We start from the raw sequence: 17,213 nt of genomic DNA, 5'->3' as shown, positions 1-17,213 counted from the left end.
CAACATGTGTAGTTTAGCTCACGACACTGCAAAGCAATAATAATAATATGCATCACTCTTGAATCAGTGGATACATCACTACAAGACATCTGTCACCAACAGAAAGCTCATTTATTTACGGAACTGGGGAAAAATAAGGATAATGATTTCCAAATTCCATTTTACTGCCAGTTAAATTCAACAGAACTGACTAGTTTTTGAACAGTAAAAAAGAGTTCTAAAGCCCATTTGCAAGTTTACACTGATATTCAGGTCAGTTGTTAAAGGTATGTTTCATGAACAGATGAGATTATGTAAAAAAAGGTTCAGTTTATTCACAGAACCTACACATAAGTCTGATTTGTATAGAGAAAGCTCAGTGTGGTCACCTTGCGGAGAGCCCTTCACATTCTCACTCGCTGTCTCATTTTGAATCCCACTGTTCAAATTCTTTGAAAGAACCCTTCTTTTCTGGCAGCCCATAGAAAAGAAACCCCCAACATTTTCATGGGTTGATGTGTTGAAAAGTGAGCATATTGATGATCAAATTTTTAAAAAGAGGTACTCTAAGGGAAAAGTAGTTCTAGGAACTGAATACCCCAAATCAGGGTAAAAACACTTCATATTTATCAGAAGTGTCAGTTCAAAAGAGATCCTTTATAGAAACAAAATGTATTGATTAAACATAGTAGCTAGGAGAGTACGAAGAATTGCAAGAGGTTTTTATCCACTGGAAAAGTGGCAGTTCCCTGATGAACAGAACATTCCAACAGCACTTACAACAGCACACTGAATCAAGCACCGTTAAGTCTAGTATGAAGAATAAAACATGTTAATTGCCAAACTTAGGGTCTTTTGAATCATTCATGTAAAGAAGAACAGAGCATGGTTACCTATCATTTTGGTTCACTGGGACTTTGCACAATATAGTAGTAGTTCAGCAAAATAAGCTTAAGAAATTAATTCCAGCAGCCACTTGCTCCATTCTCCAGTAACCCAGTCCACACGTATTTCATTTTCAGAAAAGACATCACAAAAACAAATATAAACAACATAAATACATGGCAGGGAATATCCCGACATGCTGATTATTGGAATAAGTTTTTTGCGAAGGAAGTGAGGACTGGGGCCTTCTGATCCTGATTCTGGGGCCACTGACTAAGAAGAAACAAGAACAGTGACACATTGTCCATCAAGCGATCCTCCTCTGTCCTGGAAAGTGCACCCGGCAGAACGTTCTCAATGAAGAAAAAGGGTATGTGATTGTGTCATTACAGGCTTGAGGACTGATATAAAGCAAACTAGACAGTCTTATTTTCAGCAATTCTTAATCAATGATTCTTACTTCAATGGTCAATGCTGCAACCCTAATAAAAAGCTTTCTTTTAACAAAATGCTTTCCACTTTATACCTACTACCTCTTCTTAGAATCTGAAAAACTGAAGATAATGATGACAAACTTCAGGATGTTTATCATACCTCAGCTCCGCCCATCCATTTTGGTTCATCAGGAAATTCAGCACAGAGGATATCTTCTGACTGGTTTGTTCCTAAGACATGATAATGCAGCTTTTGGTGCAGATTAGTGGAGGTCTCAGTGCCTAGTGAATTGTAGATATTTAAACCAATTAGTTCTCAAAGAAATCCAACAACAACCAAATAACGCTCTCATATGCAAAGGGATACAGAAGTTTCTAAAAGAGAAGAGTAATTCAGTAGAGAGAACTATGAATGGTTCCAATCTACAACCATTCCCCTCCAAACACCTGCCTCCAAAATGAAAATTTCAAACCACGCTGCAAACCTGTTCAGTAGCCCTTTCCTTTTATTGCTGATAATACATCCTTCAAACATGAAGATTTATCATTTCAAGCTTTGCCTTCTAGAGATACTAAGCAAGCAAAGAAAAACATTCCCGCCATTCTCTAATGATGTTTTTGCTCCCATTTCACCCCATGCAACCAAGGGGAGATTTATTGTTAATTAACATTACTAGAAACCTTCATACTTGCATCTGCTGAAAATAAAAATAGAAGTATTTCAAAGCACTGCATAAGGTGCTACTTTTTTTAATATTTTGTTCTTGCCACATGTTCCAATACTTCAGCTTCTGAACTACAAACATGTTTAAAAGTAAAAAACACAAGGTGGGTATCTAATTTGTGAGTTTGGCAAAATGACATGCTGCAAAAGCAAATACAGAAGCAAAATTCAGGCTTTCTCCAAGCTTTAGCAAAGAGCACAGCTCCAGAAGAAACTTTTCATTAGCTCTGCCTTATAATAAGAGCTGCTAAATTCCTTCCCTATTGACGCTCCTCTGCAATTTATTCAACTTTGTGTGCTGCTCCTTGAGTCTTGCTAGCATAAACATTTTGTGTTGCTGTGCTGTGCACCACAGATGAATTAATCTGGCCGAATAACAAAAACCTTATGCCCCAGGCTGCTATTCATCAGGTCAACCTCCCAAGCCAGTTCACCTATGCCCACACAAATGCGTTAAGGGGAAGAGATCTAAGTAAGCTGTCACCAGACGTCAAATTCCAGCCAGCAAAACACTGTATGAAAGTTAAGTAAATCACTGCAGAGAAAAAGAAAAGGAGCAGCAGACTTCTAAGAGAAAGACAGGGACAGGCAGACAAGAGGATACTCTCACTGAGTACAGGCTTTGGTCATATAAGACATAAGCTGATATCTACTTGCATAAGCTAGTGTAGCTAGTTATTTCAGTATAAACTAGGAAAGCTAGTTATTTTTTGCACCAGTTTACTGAAAAGGTCATTTTACTTCCCCTATAGCATGCAATTAGCACAGCCATACTTACCATCACTTTTCCCATCTTGTTTTGGATAGCAGTTATAGAACATGCCTTTTCCATCATGGGTCCATGCCATGCAACTGAATTTAACTCTCTCCAGTGTATCTGGAAGATCCTCAGGACCTTCTACTTTCATAAACTTGATAGTAACCCAATCAGAGCCGCTAGAACTCAGGCCATATGCAAAGTATTCACCATCTTCACTGAATGCATAACCTAGGAAATTGGAACCAAACAAGATTAAGTAAGAACCAGCACAAGTAATCAGTGTTTTCAAAAAACTGTTTATTTTGCCACACAGCTTTTTATTATTTACTACACGCTAACCAAATCCTAACAAGAGAGAGGTGAAACTGGGAAAGTAGTTAAAAGAACTGTGTTCACTGAACACTGAGAGAAGAGGGTTTATTTTCTAGAAGACAGTGCAAGCAACTATCTGCTGTCATTTGGGATTCACAGCACTTTTCCAGTCTCTGTGGACTTCTCAAGTAGTTCACAGATCTGAGTTTAGACATGCATACTCAGTATGTTCAGTAACATTGCTAATGCTCAACATCTGAATTATGATTTGAGTAATAATTTGTCTGTTTCCCTGAGTTTGGGGGGGAAGAGGTGAAGACTGAAAATGCACACACAGGTAGAGAACTTAAAGTGAGATTTTAAGAGAGAGACAGTGCCAAAGAAGTCAACAGTAATAAAGATACAAGCAATGCATCCTGAAGTAAAGCAAATAGCACTTCAATATAGGAGTCAATGGAAACCAGACCCTGCAAAGCCATGAAAACTGAAGTAACTGGAAAAATTTGCCACTAGCACGCAAATGGATTAATCACCAGTATTTTCAGCTAAGACCTCTGATATATAAGTCACTCTGTCCAAATTGTGAGGAAAACATGATTCTCAAGAAAACTTCACTCTTGCAGATCAACTCAAGCGAAGAGATTGAATTATCATAGGCTTGTACAGACCTGAAAGTAACTACTGAAAAACACCACACAAAAAAGTTACATTTCATAGAAATCATCGGTTTGAGAGACACCACTGTGCCACCCTAACATATTCTCCCTCATAAGAACGTAAGAGTGGCCATTCTGATTCAGAACAAGATTCCACCTACCTGTCCTCAGGAGTCGTCACAAGGAGATGCCTACAAGAGCGAGAACAATGCAAGCACATGTAATATTTCCCTCAAATATTCTTACAACCTCTGACCATTTTTAGCTTAGATTTCTTTTCCATTAAGTAGTTGGTTAATAATCCTGAATGGTTCCCTCCTCCTTGACCATCTCCAGCTTCCCTTAAAACCCCACAGTAAGTTTTTTGCACCACCAACATCCATTGGCAAGGGGTTCTACAAATCTACTTCTGGTATGAACCTCACCTTCTTTTGTTTGCTTTGGACTCAATTTTCACTGCCTTCATTTGACATCCCCTCATTCTTGTAATAGAAAAAATGTCGACTAACCAACCCCTATTCACTCTCTGCATGCCACAAATGATTCTGTAGACCTCTATTATATCCCTGCTAAATTGTCCCTTTTCCAAGCTGATTGATCCGGGCCCACTCAGTTGTTCCTGACCTTTGCTCCATACCCTTGAGTGTTCCGACAACCCTCCTCTGAACTGTATTTCAGAGCCCCCTTTGACCTGAGGTGGCAGGAACTATATTTAATATTCAATGCTACTGCATAAACTCCTGGGTTGCTAATGTAATGGTGTTTTTGGTTTTGTTCTTTATTTCCTTCTTAATAATTTCTGACATTTGATGTGCTGGTTTGGCTGCTACCAAGAACCAGACCAACATTTTCACAGAACTATCTATTATAGCCTAAGAACTGTTCCCAAGTGGTCATGGTCAGCTCAGAGCCCATTCCATCCATTCCTCTACAAATGAGGTTAGGATTGTTTGTCCCCTGTGCATCACTTATCTGCACAAAGACTTTTACCTGTCAATTTATTGCTCACTCGCTATTGCTAAGGTCTTCCTGCAGCTCTTCACAGCCATTCTTGAGCCTTTACCTGGAATAACCTGCATTGTCGCCAAACTCTGCAACCTTACTGCTCACTCCTTTTTCTAATATATATGAACATACTGAACAGTGCAAGTTCTAGCATAATCCCCAACAGAACTCTACTGGTGACTTCCACTTCAACAGCCAATCAGTTATTCCTTTGCATCAATTATTTACCAACACCAGGAGTTTCCCCTCTTGTTCCATGGAAAGCACATTTGAAAAGAGATTTTGTTGTAAGCTTTTTAGAAACACAAAGATTATATGAACCCAATTCCTCATATCCACAGTTTAAGGCAGGACTTCTCACTAAAAAAAGCCGTATTGACTCTTTTCAACTAGGTCACACTTAAAGAAGCATCCACTAATTCTGTCCTCTGTTTTTATTAACTGGCCTTGAACAGGCTGAAAGGACTTCTAGGTCCAAAGGTCTTGCTTCTACAATAAGCCAATAGGGAACGAGAAAATGACAGCTAACACAAGTTAAAGCCCTAGTGAACGCACGTCATTTTGTGATTCTCATAAAAGTTAATGCTACATTCCTTCACAGTCTCTTACTTCAACTTGCTGGCTTGTGTTAAAGATACAAAATACAATTTTAGGAGAATTAGTCACTGTAAATACATAAACATTTTTTTCCTTGCTATGGACAGCCTCGAGATCTGCTCATACTTCAGTGGAAACCTGTTACAGAGTTGCAAAAAAGAGACTGAGAAACTGAACCAAGTTAACTGTGAATACAATGTGGATTTAGAAGTATTCTTCTGAAACACTATACAAATCCACACATGGCTATTGTGAGTACTTTGATTAAAACAAGCCACTCTAGCCATGCTTATATAGGTGAAGAGCTGGAAACCAGCTGCAACTTCTGCTGAAGACCCAGACTTATTCAGCATGAACTAACCTCGTAAAGCCACAGTGCCATCATCAGAAAGCTTATTTGGATCGAGAAAAACTTTGGCATCAGCATCCAAGGAGTCCTGTACATATAAAACTCGCTGGTTCTGCAGTCCTGTATTGTAGAAGTGAAAATACCTAAAAGAACACACGAGGGAAAAATAAGTAGGAAGAACTCAGATTTTCAATTAGGCAAGCAACAAAAACTTGTATGAGATTGTCATGAAATGAATAAAAGACAGATAAGTATATAAAGGAAACACAAGCTTCACAGTAGAGTAGAAATCACAGCTTCCCCTATGGCCCTCAGGGCTTTAACCATCCTCTGTAGGTGCCTTTCTCTCCCTCTTAATACAGAGGAAGCCCAGGCACTAATTTCTGGGCCTCTAAAAATGAGAGGAATCTTATCCCAAAGTTCTATAGATTGTATAAAGGAGACCACAGGATACATCCAAAACATATTTTAAAAATAGAAGCTGCATTTGCCGCAGTGCATTTCAAACAAAGCTAAGTGTACTATAAACTCTACATAACCGTCTATGTTAAACTGCTCTGGCAGCCTTAGCGTTTCTCTGTTACAAGTATTGGCAGAGGTTCCTATCCCCTGTGTTCTAAGCTTTATTATTCATATAGCTGCTTTCAAGCGGTATCGGGTGGTAGGCAGATATTAAAATGAAACAGAACTGAAATTGTTTCATCTGTATTTCCCAATGTCCATAAAACTCTGTGTTTTGAAAAGCTGTAGGAACAAAGAATTACAGAATTCTCTTTAGTGAGGGATACTCTTCACATCAGAAGACACTACAGAGTGCAAAGAAATTAATAACTGTATTCTACGCAACTCATAGGAACTACACTTTTCTGCCTTCATAGAAGTCACGAACCTGTGACTTAAATCAAATAGCAGCTTCACCTGAGAGAACAGGGGAATTTATGGGGTAACGTTCTAATGTAAACGTAAGTTCACACATTCTCTAAGACTGTCCAGTACTTTTACGGGAATATGGTAAACCCAGAAGGGGGAACTAGACTCACAAAGGCCTGGCTATCTGAACTAGCAATATGTTCAAATACTAACAACAATGTTCAGTAAGTGACAAAATCAAAAAATTCAAAGGAACAGAAGAAAGAGATACATAATTTTCCATTTGACCATGCATTTTCTAGCCAATTCCACCTCTGCAATGCCGGGTAATAAGCTGGGAAGCAAAGGTCAAAAAATATGACAGGCACAGCACCTCCCTGGGCACTCTTCCTTTCTGCAGATTCTACAGAACAGCTCTTCAGACACTGACCTTTAGCAGCTATTCTTTGGCAGAAAACTGGAGTCATTAACTTTAAGAATGTCTAAGTGTCATGGGAGGTGTAGATAGTTCTTCAAATAGAATAGTTCCTTCCCCCTGCCTCTTACTAAGTGTTACTTAACTTGGTAGAGCCCTCTTTATCTCCCCAAACACCATAATATATGTTTTTTTGGTATGATTGTTAAACCATTGTGATTTAAGTTCAGCATGTGCCAAGAAACAGAGTAACACTCAGAAAAACTAAAGAGACATCTATTAAAATCAAAGTAAAGCGTCATGACTTAAAGCACATGAAGCTTCTGGCATAAATGTTCTCTGTTGAGGACAGTCAGCTGCCTCAAATTAACACTTTTTATCTCTAGTGGAGGCTATATTCATCACTGCCATGAGCACTTCTGCAACATCAAGCCTGAGCAGCATTGAAGATAACCACACCCAGGCATGTTTCACAGCACAGGAAGAATGCGTCAGGCAATCCAGAGCAGTCACTGACCAGGCCCACTCCAGAATCAGATTCAGCATAACTACATCTGTGTGAGCATCACGTACAAACTAACAAGCTTTGCCTGACTCGCTCAACACGGCTTACTTCCCCAGATGCAGCACTGTCCTTAAACAGGTCCACTGCTTCTGGGCTTAAACCTCGCACCTCTATACATTGACATGCTGTGCCACATCAGTGACAACTTAAATCAACATCAGCTTGGGTTCACTACCAAAACAGACTTTTTAAAAAAACCCACATAGTACAGACTTTCCCTCCCTTAGTAACAAGTATCCACATCCTCCTCACAGCATAGGACAGACAACTAAAGAGTAGCAGATCTCCCTCAATATCTGCAGAAATCTTAAGGCAATGAGACATCTTCTGCTTCTTTGTGGGGATGACAGTGAAAACATACCTGGCATATCTGGGTGCTGACTCAACAAGGATCAAACAAATTGAAAATACTGAAAAAGACTATTTGTGTTTCCCATGATTATGAATGGCTGGTTGTACACACTACCTCTTTTTCAACTGCTAAAATAATCTTTAGATGTTACTAAGTTAGCACTTTCATCCCTTTACTCCCTTTCTCTAGGAGATTGCTAGTGTTTCTGAAAAAGGTCACAAAATTGAGTAGCAGCCGCAGTCTCCAGACCTTAGGTAAGCCACATAAGCACCACCTCTTTACCTAGCCACAGAATTAACACAGGATACAAGTAGACTAGGTATTGAACCATAGCAGGATTTCTTTATTTCTTAGAAGACAGTTCTTTTTGCATTAGTTGCCTGAGTCCTCCAAATGATTTCTCCCCTGTCCTCTGCAGATACAGGAGCCATTTTTCACATGGGAATTCCCACTGCTTTCACTGGCTATGACTAAACAAAAATCCTACTAGCTGCTCAAACTATGTCCAATGTAAGAGCAGTGTTTTAGTAAATATTTAGAGCAACATGCTCATGACAGACTTGTGCTGTTTTCAGGATGAGCTGCCTTTAACTGTACTGATAGTGACCAACCCTGAAAGGAACTCTTCAAAGTTTTACTTTTACAACAGTTATTTTAACAAAGTTGGCTGAGTTTTGATAAACTCACTGTTCTTCCTATAAAAAGAAGATGACAAAAGCACAAGAAGATAATATGACTGGGAATTGGGGACAGTCAAGCATCTTGTGCTCTGCATCATGCAACTATGTATATTAACTGTGGCTTACTTTTCCTACTTCCTAACTATAAAGGAATAAATACAAATAAAATTTATAATTTGTTTTCCTAACTAGTAGTTGCTTTTGACTTGCTTCACATTCATCATCACTTACAAAGACATTCCTCACATACCTTTTTCCTTTCTTGAAGTGGCAACTGTACTTAGGATAATCGTAGAGCTCAGTCATTCGTTCTTTGAACAATCCTCTGACGGGACACTGCTCAAGAAAGGGTACTGTAAGCTTGTTCTGAGCCTCCACAAATGCCTGAAAGAAAACAACCCCCCCAAAAAAACACATGAACTCAAGTAGAAATGCATATTTCCTATGGAAAACACTATTTTCTGAAGCAATGCATCACAGACATCTTTCCCCCCATATAGGTTGTGTAGAGTCACACCTGAAGACTCTTGGCATACTTATTTGCATTATGTCACAATACTGTAATAATGCTGATCATATATCTTGAATATCTCTCTCCAGGGCATGCACTGTGATAACCAGTGGTTCAGCCAAAGACAAGCCAGATTCCTGACACTCCCCTTTAAAGAAACCCCCAAGCCTCGTGCTTTTAAAACCTCTCCTTGTATTTGCCTAAAGAGCACAGAAAAAGCTGACTTAGAGTATATACCTGGGAAATACCACAAATAGATGATACTCCAATACTCTGATAAATAAATTAGGAAATGGATAAAGAACAGAGACCCTTTTGCCCACATACAGCACTACCATTTCAGGAGCTGTGAAGAACTGTAAGATGATGCAAAATGTTGCATGCACCATCCGTTCATCCTACTAACATAAAATACAGGATTAGTCCCAGCCACTATTTCTTGGAAAGGCCAAAGTACCGTCCGCAGATCAGTTCTTAGTTACAAAAGGCAAAAATCTCTGAGAACTTTGAGGAGTCTGGTTTCTTCAAAACACTCCACCTCCCAGTCACAAATGCTTAACAACAGTGGCCAAAACCATTACTACTTCAGCTGTTTGTCAGAGGCTGCCACTCCCATGGCACGCTTGGAAAAACTGCTGCTCTGCTGGTGTTTCACCATCCCTATTTATAGCAGAGTACATTAATATAAAATGAATACCTAAGCATCTTAAGGTGAACCACAGCTAAGAAGCACACGCACAGGCTTTTCTGTCTCTAATGTGGAGTAGGAAGGACAGGACACAGTGTGCGTGGCTGTAATTCACAGCCAGACATTGCAATGATGGCTGCCGCATCACTCTCGGACCCCAGCCTTTTGCCTCCAGCCTGAGCCTCCAGGTGTCCACTCATCTCTTGCTTACACAGGTCTCTTCCCCAGTTGCTTTGAAAGAGGATGCTGTTTCTACCTGTCCTGAATCTGTCCCACAGCAAGCAGATCAATGTATGATAACATCTGAGCTACGCTTCACTGCAGGACATGACCCACGGGAGCAGCAGGGCTACAATCCATATTCCACAACTTGTGTTTCACAGTTCTTCTGAGAAGCTAGCTGCTGTACAAAGAGAGTACCTGGCACACATCTAACAACTGCTTTCAATGTTTACTTATTTATTAATTCTTCAGGCGAAAAAGAGGAAAGAATAGAACATAAAACTTTCAGTCTTACAGACATTTCACATGATGAGAAGCACATAGGGCAAGTACAGACACCCTTCCTCCCATTTCCCTTGCTGGCAGTGCATAGCCAAGAGCTGCATTACGTGCCAAGCTGTGTTTTCAGAGACTTGTCAGGCCAAAAGGTAAGGGAGAAAGTGCATTAATTATGGTCAGTCTCCACTTGAGAGGTATTTGTTCCTGCTTTACAAAGCATAGAGAAACTGATAAGCTTTAAACATGTGAGTGCAGAATTAGTAATGCCCTAAGAGCACTTGGCTAAGTGCTGAAACATATTAGTTTAAGAACACGTGGGCTGGTTAGATGCAAGTCACCTCTTAAGGATGACATGAGAAAGCAAGCACTACAGCACTGAAAAGGAACGGATACAGAAGGCTAACAACGATGCCTTCTGCACCTTTACTCAAAATTAGGCTCTATGCATCAGTGACGATCGAGTCAGGAAATGATCCCCTGAGAAAAAGGAAGGAAAGAGACGAATGCATTGCCAAGGGAAGGTACATTTTTGCTTATGTTCTCCCTTTGAGTATCTTACTGGCATAGATGGCTTTGACACCCAGCACGGCAGCACAGCACATCCCAGTGGTAGCCGCTACATTGTAGCACTGTAAGTTTCCCTCACCCCACCCCATCATCTAATCAAATCTACCCAAGAATTATGTGTATCTGAATTTTTTTTCTCTAAATGGAAACACATGAATTTCAAAGACCACATACACAAAAATCTAGACAGCCCATGCCACACAAACAAACTGACTGCTCAAAGTGCTGTGACATTTTCAAAGAAAACCTGTCTTATAAAAACATGTATAAAAACATTCATTGTGCTTGATGGGCAAAAGCACTTCTCAGTTGCATTTTGTGGACAGAAACATCTTTGTTTCATCTATCAATAATGGTAACATTGCTGCAAAGGTATACTGGAACTGTGTGTTAATCGCTTTTAACTGTAGCCACATCTTACCACATCTGCTTTCATTACTGGTATTCAAAGAGGAGACACACACTGTTCTTTACAAGCATTTGTTGCACAAGAGCATGCTTATGTACTAATGCACTCACAACTGAATCACTAGTAATTTTGCTTTTACAGGGATTTAATATATTTTTCACATTTCCACTTAGTATGCACCAAAGATTCAAGACTATTTGTAAAAGGGAGTGCAACTGCTATCTAATAAAGGAGGTAGAAATTACAGGTTTTTGAAAAATTCTCACCCAGGAGAATCCAGTCCAGTTTGAAAATTCTCTGTTCTTACACTTTTGAGCATGAGTTTGCACTCATATTCAAAAAGCAATACATAATTGAAATATTGCTCTAGGTAAAGCACAGGAACAGATGTTGGCAGCAGAAACTCTCACAGTAAACAACTCCATCCACCATGCTAGGCTAAACAGATGCCACTCAGGCAATACGGCTAGCAGAAATTCTCTACACCTTCATGAGCTTGTAAAGAAAGATTCCTATTTTACCTGTAGAAATCTGCATCTGACAATCTATCATAAGCCTTGAGCGAGTACAGAATTTACTAGCAGAAGAAAGGACAGAATAAGGGTCCAAGTAAGTCATACGCTTATGGGTGACTCAGAAAACAAGATCGTTTGAAAAGCAAAAGACTTTCTGAAGTGTTGTATTACAGTAGAGATGTTCTATTTGAGATTGAAGTGTTTGGCCATTACTTGAGCAAGCCAATTGCTATTTTTTAAAAAAGCATAACTAAATTTCACCTAAAAAATACATGCCACAAAATTTTTAACCATGCTTTGTTACAACCTATCAGCTTCCTGTGTGCCACTAAGCTACTCTCTCAGCAAGATAATGATTTCCACTCACAGTATACTTTCCAAGAAGTCTTAGGATACAAATTGTTTTAACATTACCAGTCTTTGTTATTAATCTGTACAGTATTTACAGTTTGTTGAACAGTTACCCCCAAAATCTTCATATATATCTTCTCAGTAATAGGTAGTTCAGTGCAACTCCTACAAGAGGGCACATACCTTTTTTTTAAGTGTTATAAAATAAAACTGAGCAGATTTCTGGTGGCTTGCCTCTTAGCATTTACTTTAGTGTTTAGCAAAGAAAAATTCAAAGTGCAATGGGAAATTTATCAAAACGTGAATGAGACACTGGTCAATTATAACTACAAATCCATTTAATTGTAGTTTTGAGTTTCAAACTCCAAACATACACCTGTTCATAACACCACAACTCAACTGTGTATGCCACATGATCCTGGCTCTTTCATCCCTTGTCCATCCTTAATATCTGAAACAAGCTACACATTTACTGCCTACACTGTTAGTGAGTCAAGGTACTGTATACAACTGACATACAGTAGCAAAAGACTTTGCTGTAGTCTAAATAAGAGATTATTTCTCACAAAGTGTAAAAACAAACAAAGAAGTTTAGAAGTCCAACCAAGCCAAACCCAAGACAATAGTAGAAGTGTGGTTTCACAGTTGTGGCCTGTGTCATCACCAGAAGCGTTTTACCAGCATAGCATAATATTTCAGCTACACCGGGGATGCTTCCTCAGTCTGTCTTAAAGGTCAACGGCCAAACAGTAGCCAAGTACGAACCTAGTTTACATGCTTCCACTCTCCGAAGTGAGGTGGGAACTTCCTCATCTGACCATGGGCTCAGTTTTTATCTACTTATCTGGAGAAGGGAGCTTTGTTTGCTTATGGCTGCACATGAGTACTCCAACCAAGCACATAGAGAGAAAAAAGCGATAAAGCAAAGCACAGAGATCATGAACATGGAAGCACGTACTTCTTGAACAACAGCTTTTCCACAAGAGATTAAGCATGTGGCTTGATGACTGGCTTAATCAGTTCTAAGACTGTGCATCTAACAGGAAACAATCCTGCAGATTTCAATAACCTTTTTATGGCAGATATATACACTGCACATGGAATAAGACCATCTTGAAGACCTGGCTGAAAAGTTTCTAGACCTATTTGACTTTCACCTAATTAAAAAGTAGGCTGTGGGATGCTAGAAAAGGAAAGGTCCCATTCTTGAACAATCTTAGATCCAACTATCATGTGGTTTTGCGGTGGCCTAGATTAAGCATGCGTGCCAACAGAAAAATAACCCACCAAAGGCTTCCCCTCCAGAACATCACCCTGTGATGGCTACACCCATGCAAGGGCGGGAAACATTCAGGTCAGTGCAGGAACGAGGAGGGAAGGCAGAGAGAAACCACAGAACCACCTGACTTAATGCAAACTTGCAAGCTACAGTGGATCAGGTCCAGTACCATCCGCACTCTACTCTCACTGAAAAAATACCTGATTAAACCAATTAAAAAAAAATCCCACCCCTCTATGTTCACTTGTTTATAAGCTGCTAACTAGTAGAGCCCACAAGGTCATTTGGACTTGCCACAGGAAAAATTAATATGATTCTTTATACTCATAGCTGATGTGGATAATTTCTTTCAGTCCCAGTCCTGTTAACCCTACAGTGGGCATCAAGTGAAACTACCATGAAAATTCCAGTTTAAACCAGTCTCACCTGCCTGTGCTTCTTTCTCCATGCTTCATGAAATAGTAAACTTGACATTTCACTGACTCACATCAACACAGAAACAAAGTGAAGCCTACCCATTTATTTCCTATGGCCACACCAATGCCTGACACGACTATTTCTGCTAAGTCTAGAAAAGTAGAATCCCAACCTATTTGTGTATCTATTTGACAGCACACACCAAAAAAAATTGAGTGTTTGTGTGTAAGAAGAGATTCCTAGCTTAATAAATGAATGATGTTCAGTCTTTCCTCTTGGCATAAACCAGAATTTTCACAGTTACACATACTTAGATCAAGTAAGCACGTTGTAAACGGGAACTGAATAGGGGCTCTTTCACTACAGGTGAGCATGGATGTCCGATAAATTCTTCTAGATCTGTGCTTAATATGCAGAAAATTAAAGGTAGCCTATTGTTGGAGGTGCACACAGCATATTTTTACTTTTCCTCAAAACAAATGGAGGTTTGGGATATTAAGGAGCGCATAAAGAGAGCTACTGCCTTGGAGAAAGAATGAGGACGCAGACCTCAAGGTCAGCGACTTGAAGGCTTGAAAGGTCCACAAAGCATGCTCCAAATTCTCTCTGAAGCCCGCACAATCATTCAATTGCCTCTATAGCAGTTTCTGATTATTCTTTGATCTGGTAGGTGCAGAACAGATGTTCTGCAGGAATCATAGAATCATTTAGGCTGGAAAAGACCCTTAAGATCACCGAGTCCTACTGTAAACCTAGCGCTACCCAGTTCACCACTAAACCATGTCCCCAAGGATGACCTACAGCTACATTCACCAGGTAAGTTTTCAAAAATTATTGGCAGGCCCTTCAAAAACAGAGTACCCATGCATCTAGTCTATAAAAGAGAACCACATCAAAACAGCAGTTCCCATACAAAGAAAGGTTACCTTTGTCTGTTCACTATCGGGATCTTCAAGCCAGCAGTATGGGTCGCTTATTTTACACCCATGGTAATCCAACACCTGAATTTATAAAAGACAACACTTTAAAAAAAGACATGCACACAAGCAAACTCTATTTATCAAAGAATGGCAGTCATCAAGATGAATAGTATTTAGAATTTCACAAAAGCAATCAGTGCTAAGATGTAAAGGAGGAAGAGAAAAGAGAAAAGCTCACAGGTGTGGTTCTGGTTAAGAAACTAGCCTCTGATTTAGCCCCCCTATTATTGCTGCTCACAAACATGTGAGTAAAGTACACACATAAATTAAAAAAAAAAACAAAAAAACACAGAAGACTAACCCACGTGTCTGAATTTATCTGCTTCCGTCCTCCTGTACACACAATAAGACTAGACAGCTGCTGCATAGCAGTTGCATAGTTCAGCCTTTCACTCAACTATTAAAGTAAATACTTAAGTTTTTCCAGCGTTGGCTCACATCAGCAAACATTTTTGTTTAAAAGCGATGTTAGCTTTATAAACAATTCCCGAGCTAGCGCCTAAAAGCACAGACCTTGGCTCAAGGAGAAGAAAACCGAACCCAATTCAGGCAATTTGCAGAACCACCCTTGCCTATGGAGCTCGGGCTGGCACGCGAGAGGACGGGCGATCCCGCAGATGCGCCGTCACGCACGAGCGGGCTCCCCGGCGCCGGTGGCGGCCCGGGTTTCCCAGCAACGCGCCGGGCCACCAGGGCCCGGGGCGTCGCGCTGGCGGCTGGGCGCGGGGGTGAGCCCCGGGCGGGCCGCGGCCGCTCGCCCGCCACCACCCGCAGGCGTTGAAACACGAGACCCTTTAAAGGGAGCGCGTTGGACTTTTAACGGCCGAAGGCGAACAAAGCCCCGAAAGGCGACACGCCGCTGAGCCCCGCGAGGCAGCACCGAGGGGGTGGCGAAGGCGGCTGCCCCCGGCGCCGGGCCCGGCAGAGGCCACGAGCCGGCCGGCTGCCCCGGCGAGGGCCGTACTCACGGCGGTCTCGTCGCGGTACACCTCGGGGTACTGGAAGGCCTGCATGGCGGGCGGCGAGAGGCGGGGAGAAGAGGAGGAAGAGGAGGACGAAGAGGAAGCGAAACGCGGAGAGAGCCGCGGGGCTGGGACTCGGGCCGTAGCAGCAGCCGGCGGCAGCAGCAGGCGTGCAGCGCGGCCCAGGCGGAGCGGCGCCGCCATACGGCCCGCCCCCCTGCCGCCGCCAAGAGGGGACCGCCGGCGGCGCGCCGAGCGGCAGAGCGCCCCCTGCCGGGAGCCGCCGCACACGCACCGGCTGGCCGCGGGGCAGCGGGCGGCGGGAGCCGGCGCACCCCGCTCCGGCGGCGGGGGCGTTGTTGTTTCTCCCTCAACACCCAGCCAACGGGTTTCGTTTTCCGGATAGTAAACGCTTAAAAAAACCCACCACCATAATTTGTGTTTTTTGATCGTGGGGTTTTTTTATTTTTCCCTCTCAGCGCCCCCACCTTGACAGAGGGTGTGGGGTGAGGCTCAGGCCTCAGCTGCAGAGCTCCTGGCTGCGCTGCCCGCAACACAGTGGCTGTTGCGTGGGTGAGGGCTCAGGGCAGCTCGAGGCTGGGCCCACCCGAGCCTTTAGCACATTTCCACCAAACACGCTTCTCTGCCAGCAGCCAGAGACCCCCCCTTCACTCTAAAAGCAAAGGCCGACTTGGCCACTGAGTCCTGCTGAGGATGGCGGCTCCAGTGCACCGGCCTGGCTGCGCTGGAGCCACTGGTGTCGGGCGCCTGGGTCCCACACCAGCACCGGCGCAGCTGATGTGGATGAATGTGCACACTAAAGGTGTTTGAAAACCACTAAAGGTGTTTTGGGTGGGTGACCACGGGCTCATCAGCCAGGCGTTTATTGTACAATAGGGTCTCTTGGGCCAGAAAACTTGTAAACATTTTTCCTTCCAGGTAGTGGCCCAGTGGACCCTCATGTCACAAAAATACTGGAAAGACACAGGGATGGGTTGTCATTTGGCTAGCATCATGGCTGAACTGCTTTTCTTCCAAACAGTTCTTGTTTCAGAGTTACCAACAGCAGCCCTCACCAAGTTGTCCTGTCAGCCTGGGAAGGACTTGGCCGCAGCTTATCCGGGCTAAACTCCTGTGTACGTGTGGTGCGTGGCACCAGCGGCAGGCAAGGAGGCTTGCAGGTGGTGGTGTCTAAAGGTTCAATCAGCCCCAAGAGAGTTCACATCTGCAAATAAACTAACCGCCTGGAATGACAATGATCTAAACCATTTCAGAAATGACACCAAATGTTTATAGTTACCAGCTCAGAAATGTGCCTTGATTGCTTGCTCCTAATGAGAAGAGTTACCATCTCTAATTGGGCATCCTGTGAGGAGGCTGAGGGTTGTGTGCATGTGAGGAAATAAGCCAACCGCATAACCATCAGTTACTAAGTGACATGGCTGCATTC

The 17,213-nt window shown here is 42.0% G+C and overlaps 1 protein-coding gene across 1 annotated transcript in view; it reads right to left on the bottom strand.

Moving 5' to 3' along the window:
* The window catches only part of PREP (prolyl endopeptidase), a 106,983-nt gene extending 90,988 nt beyond the window's left edge, over positions 1 to 15,995 (bottom strand). Inside the window, exons 1-6 of the mRNA XM_064447535.1 lie at positions 15,770 to 15,995; positions 14,748 to 14,822; positions 8,834 to 8,967; positions 5,714 to 5,844; positions 2,801 to 3,010; positions 1,459 to 1,580 (exon numbers count right to left, since the gene is read on the bottom strand). Coding sequence (XP_064303605.1) covers positions 1,459 to 1,580; positions 2,801 to 3,010; positions 5,714 to 5,844; positions 8,834 to 8,967; positions 14,748 to 14,822; positions 15,770 to 15,967 — 870 coding nt within the window. The 5' untranslated portion in view covers positions 15,968 to 15,995. The remainder of the gene's footprint in view (positions 1 to 1,458; positions 1,581 to 2,800; positions 3,011 to 5,713; positions 5,845 to 8,833; positions 8,968 to 14,747; positions 14,823 to 15,769) is intronic.
* Positions 15,996 to 17,213: the final 1,218 nt, after the last annotated feature.

Source organism: Phalacrocorax carbo, chromosome 3 (genome assembly GCF_963921805.1).
Source record: "Phalacrocorax carbo chromosome 3, bPhaCar2.1, whole genome shotgun sequence".
Lineage (NCBI taxonomy): Eukaryota > Metazoa > Chordata > Aves > Suliformes > Phalacrocoracidae > Phalacrocorax > Phalacrocorax carbo.
This window is presented reverse-complemented; position numbering and strand designations above follow the sequence as displayed.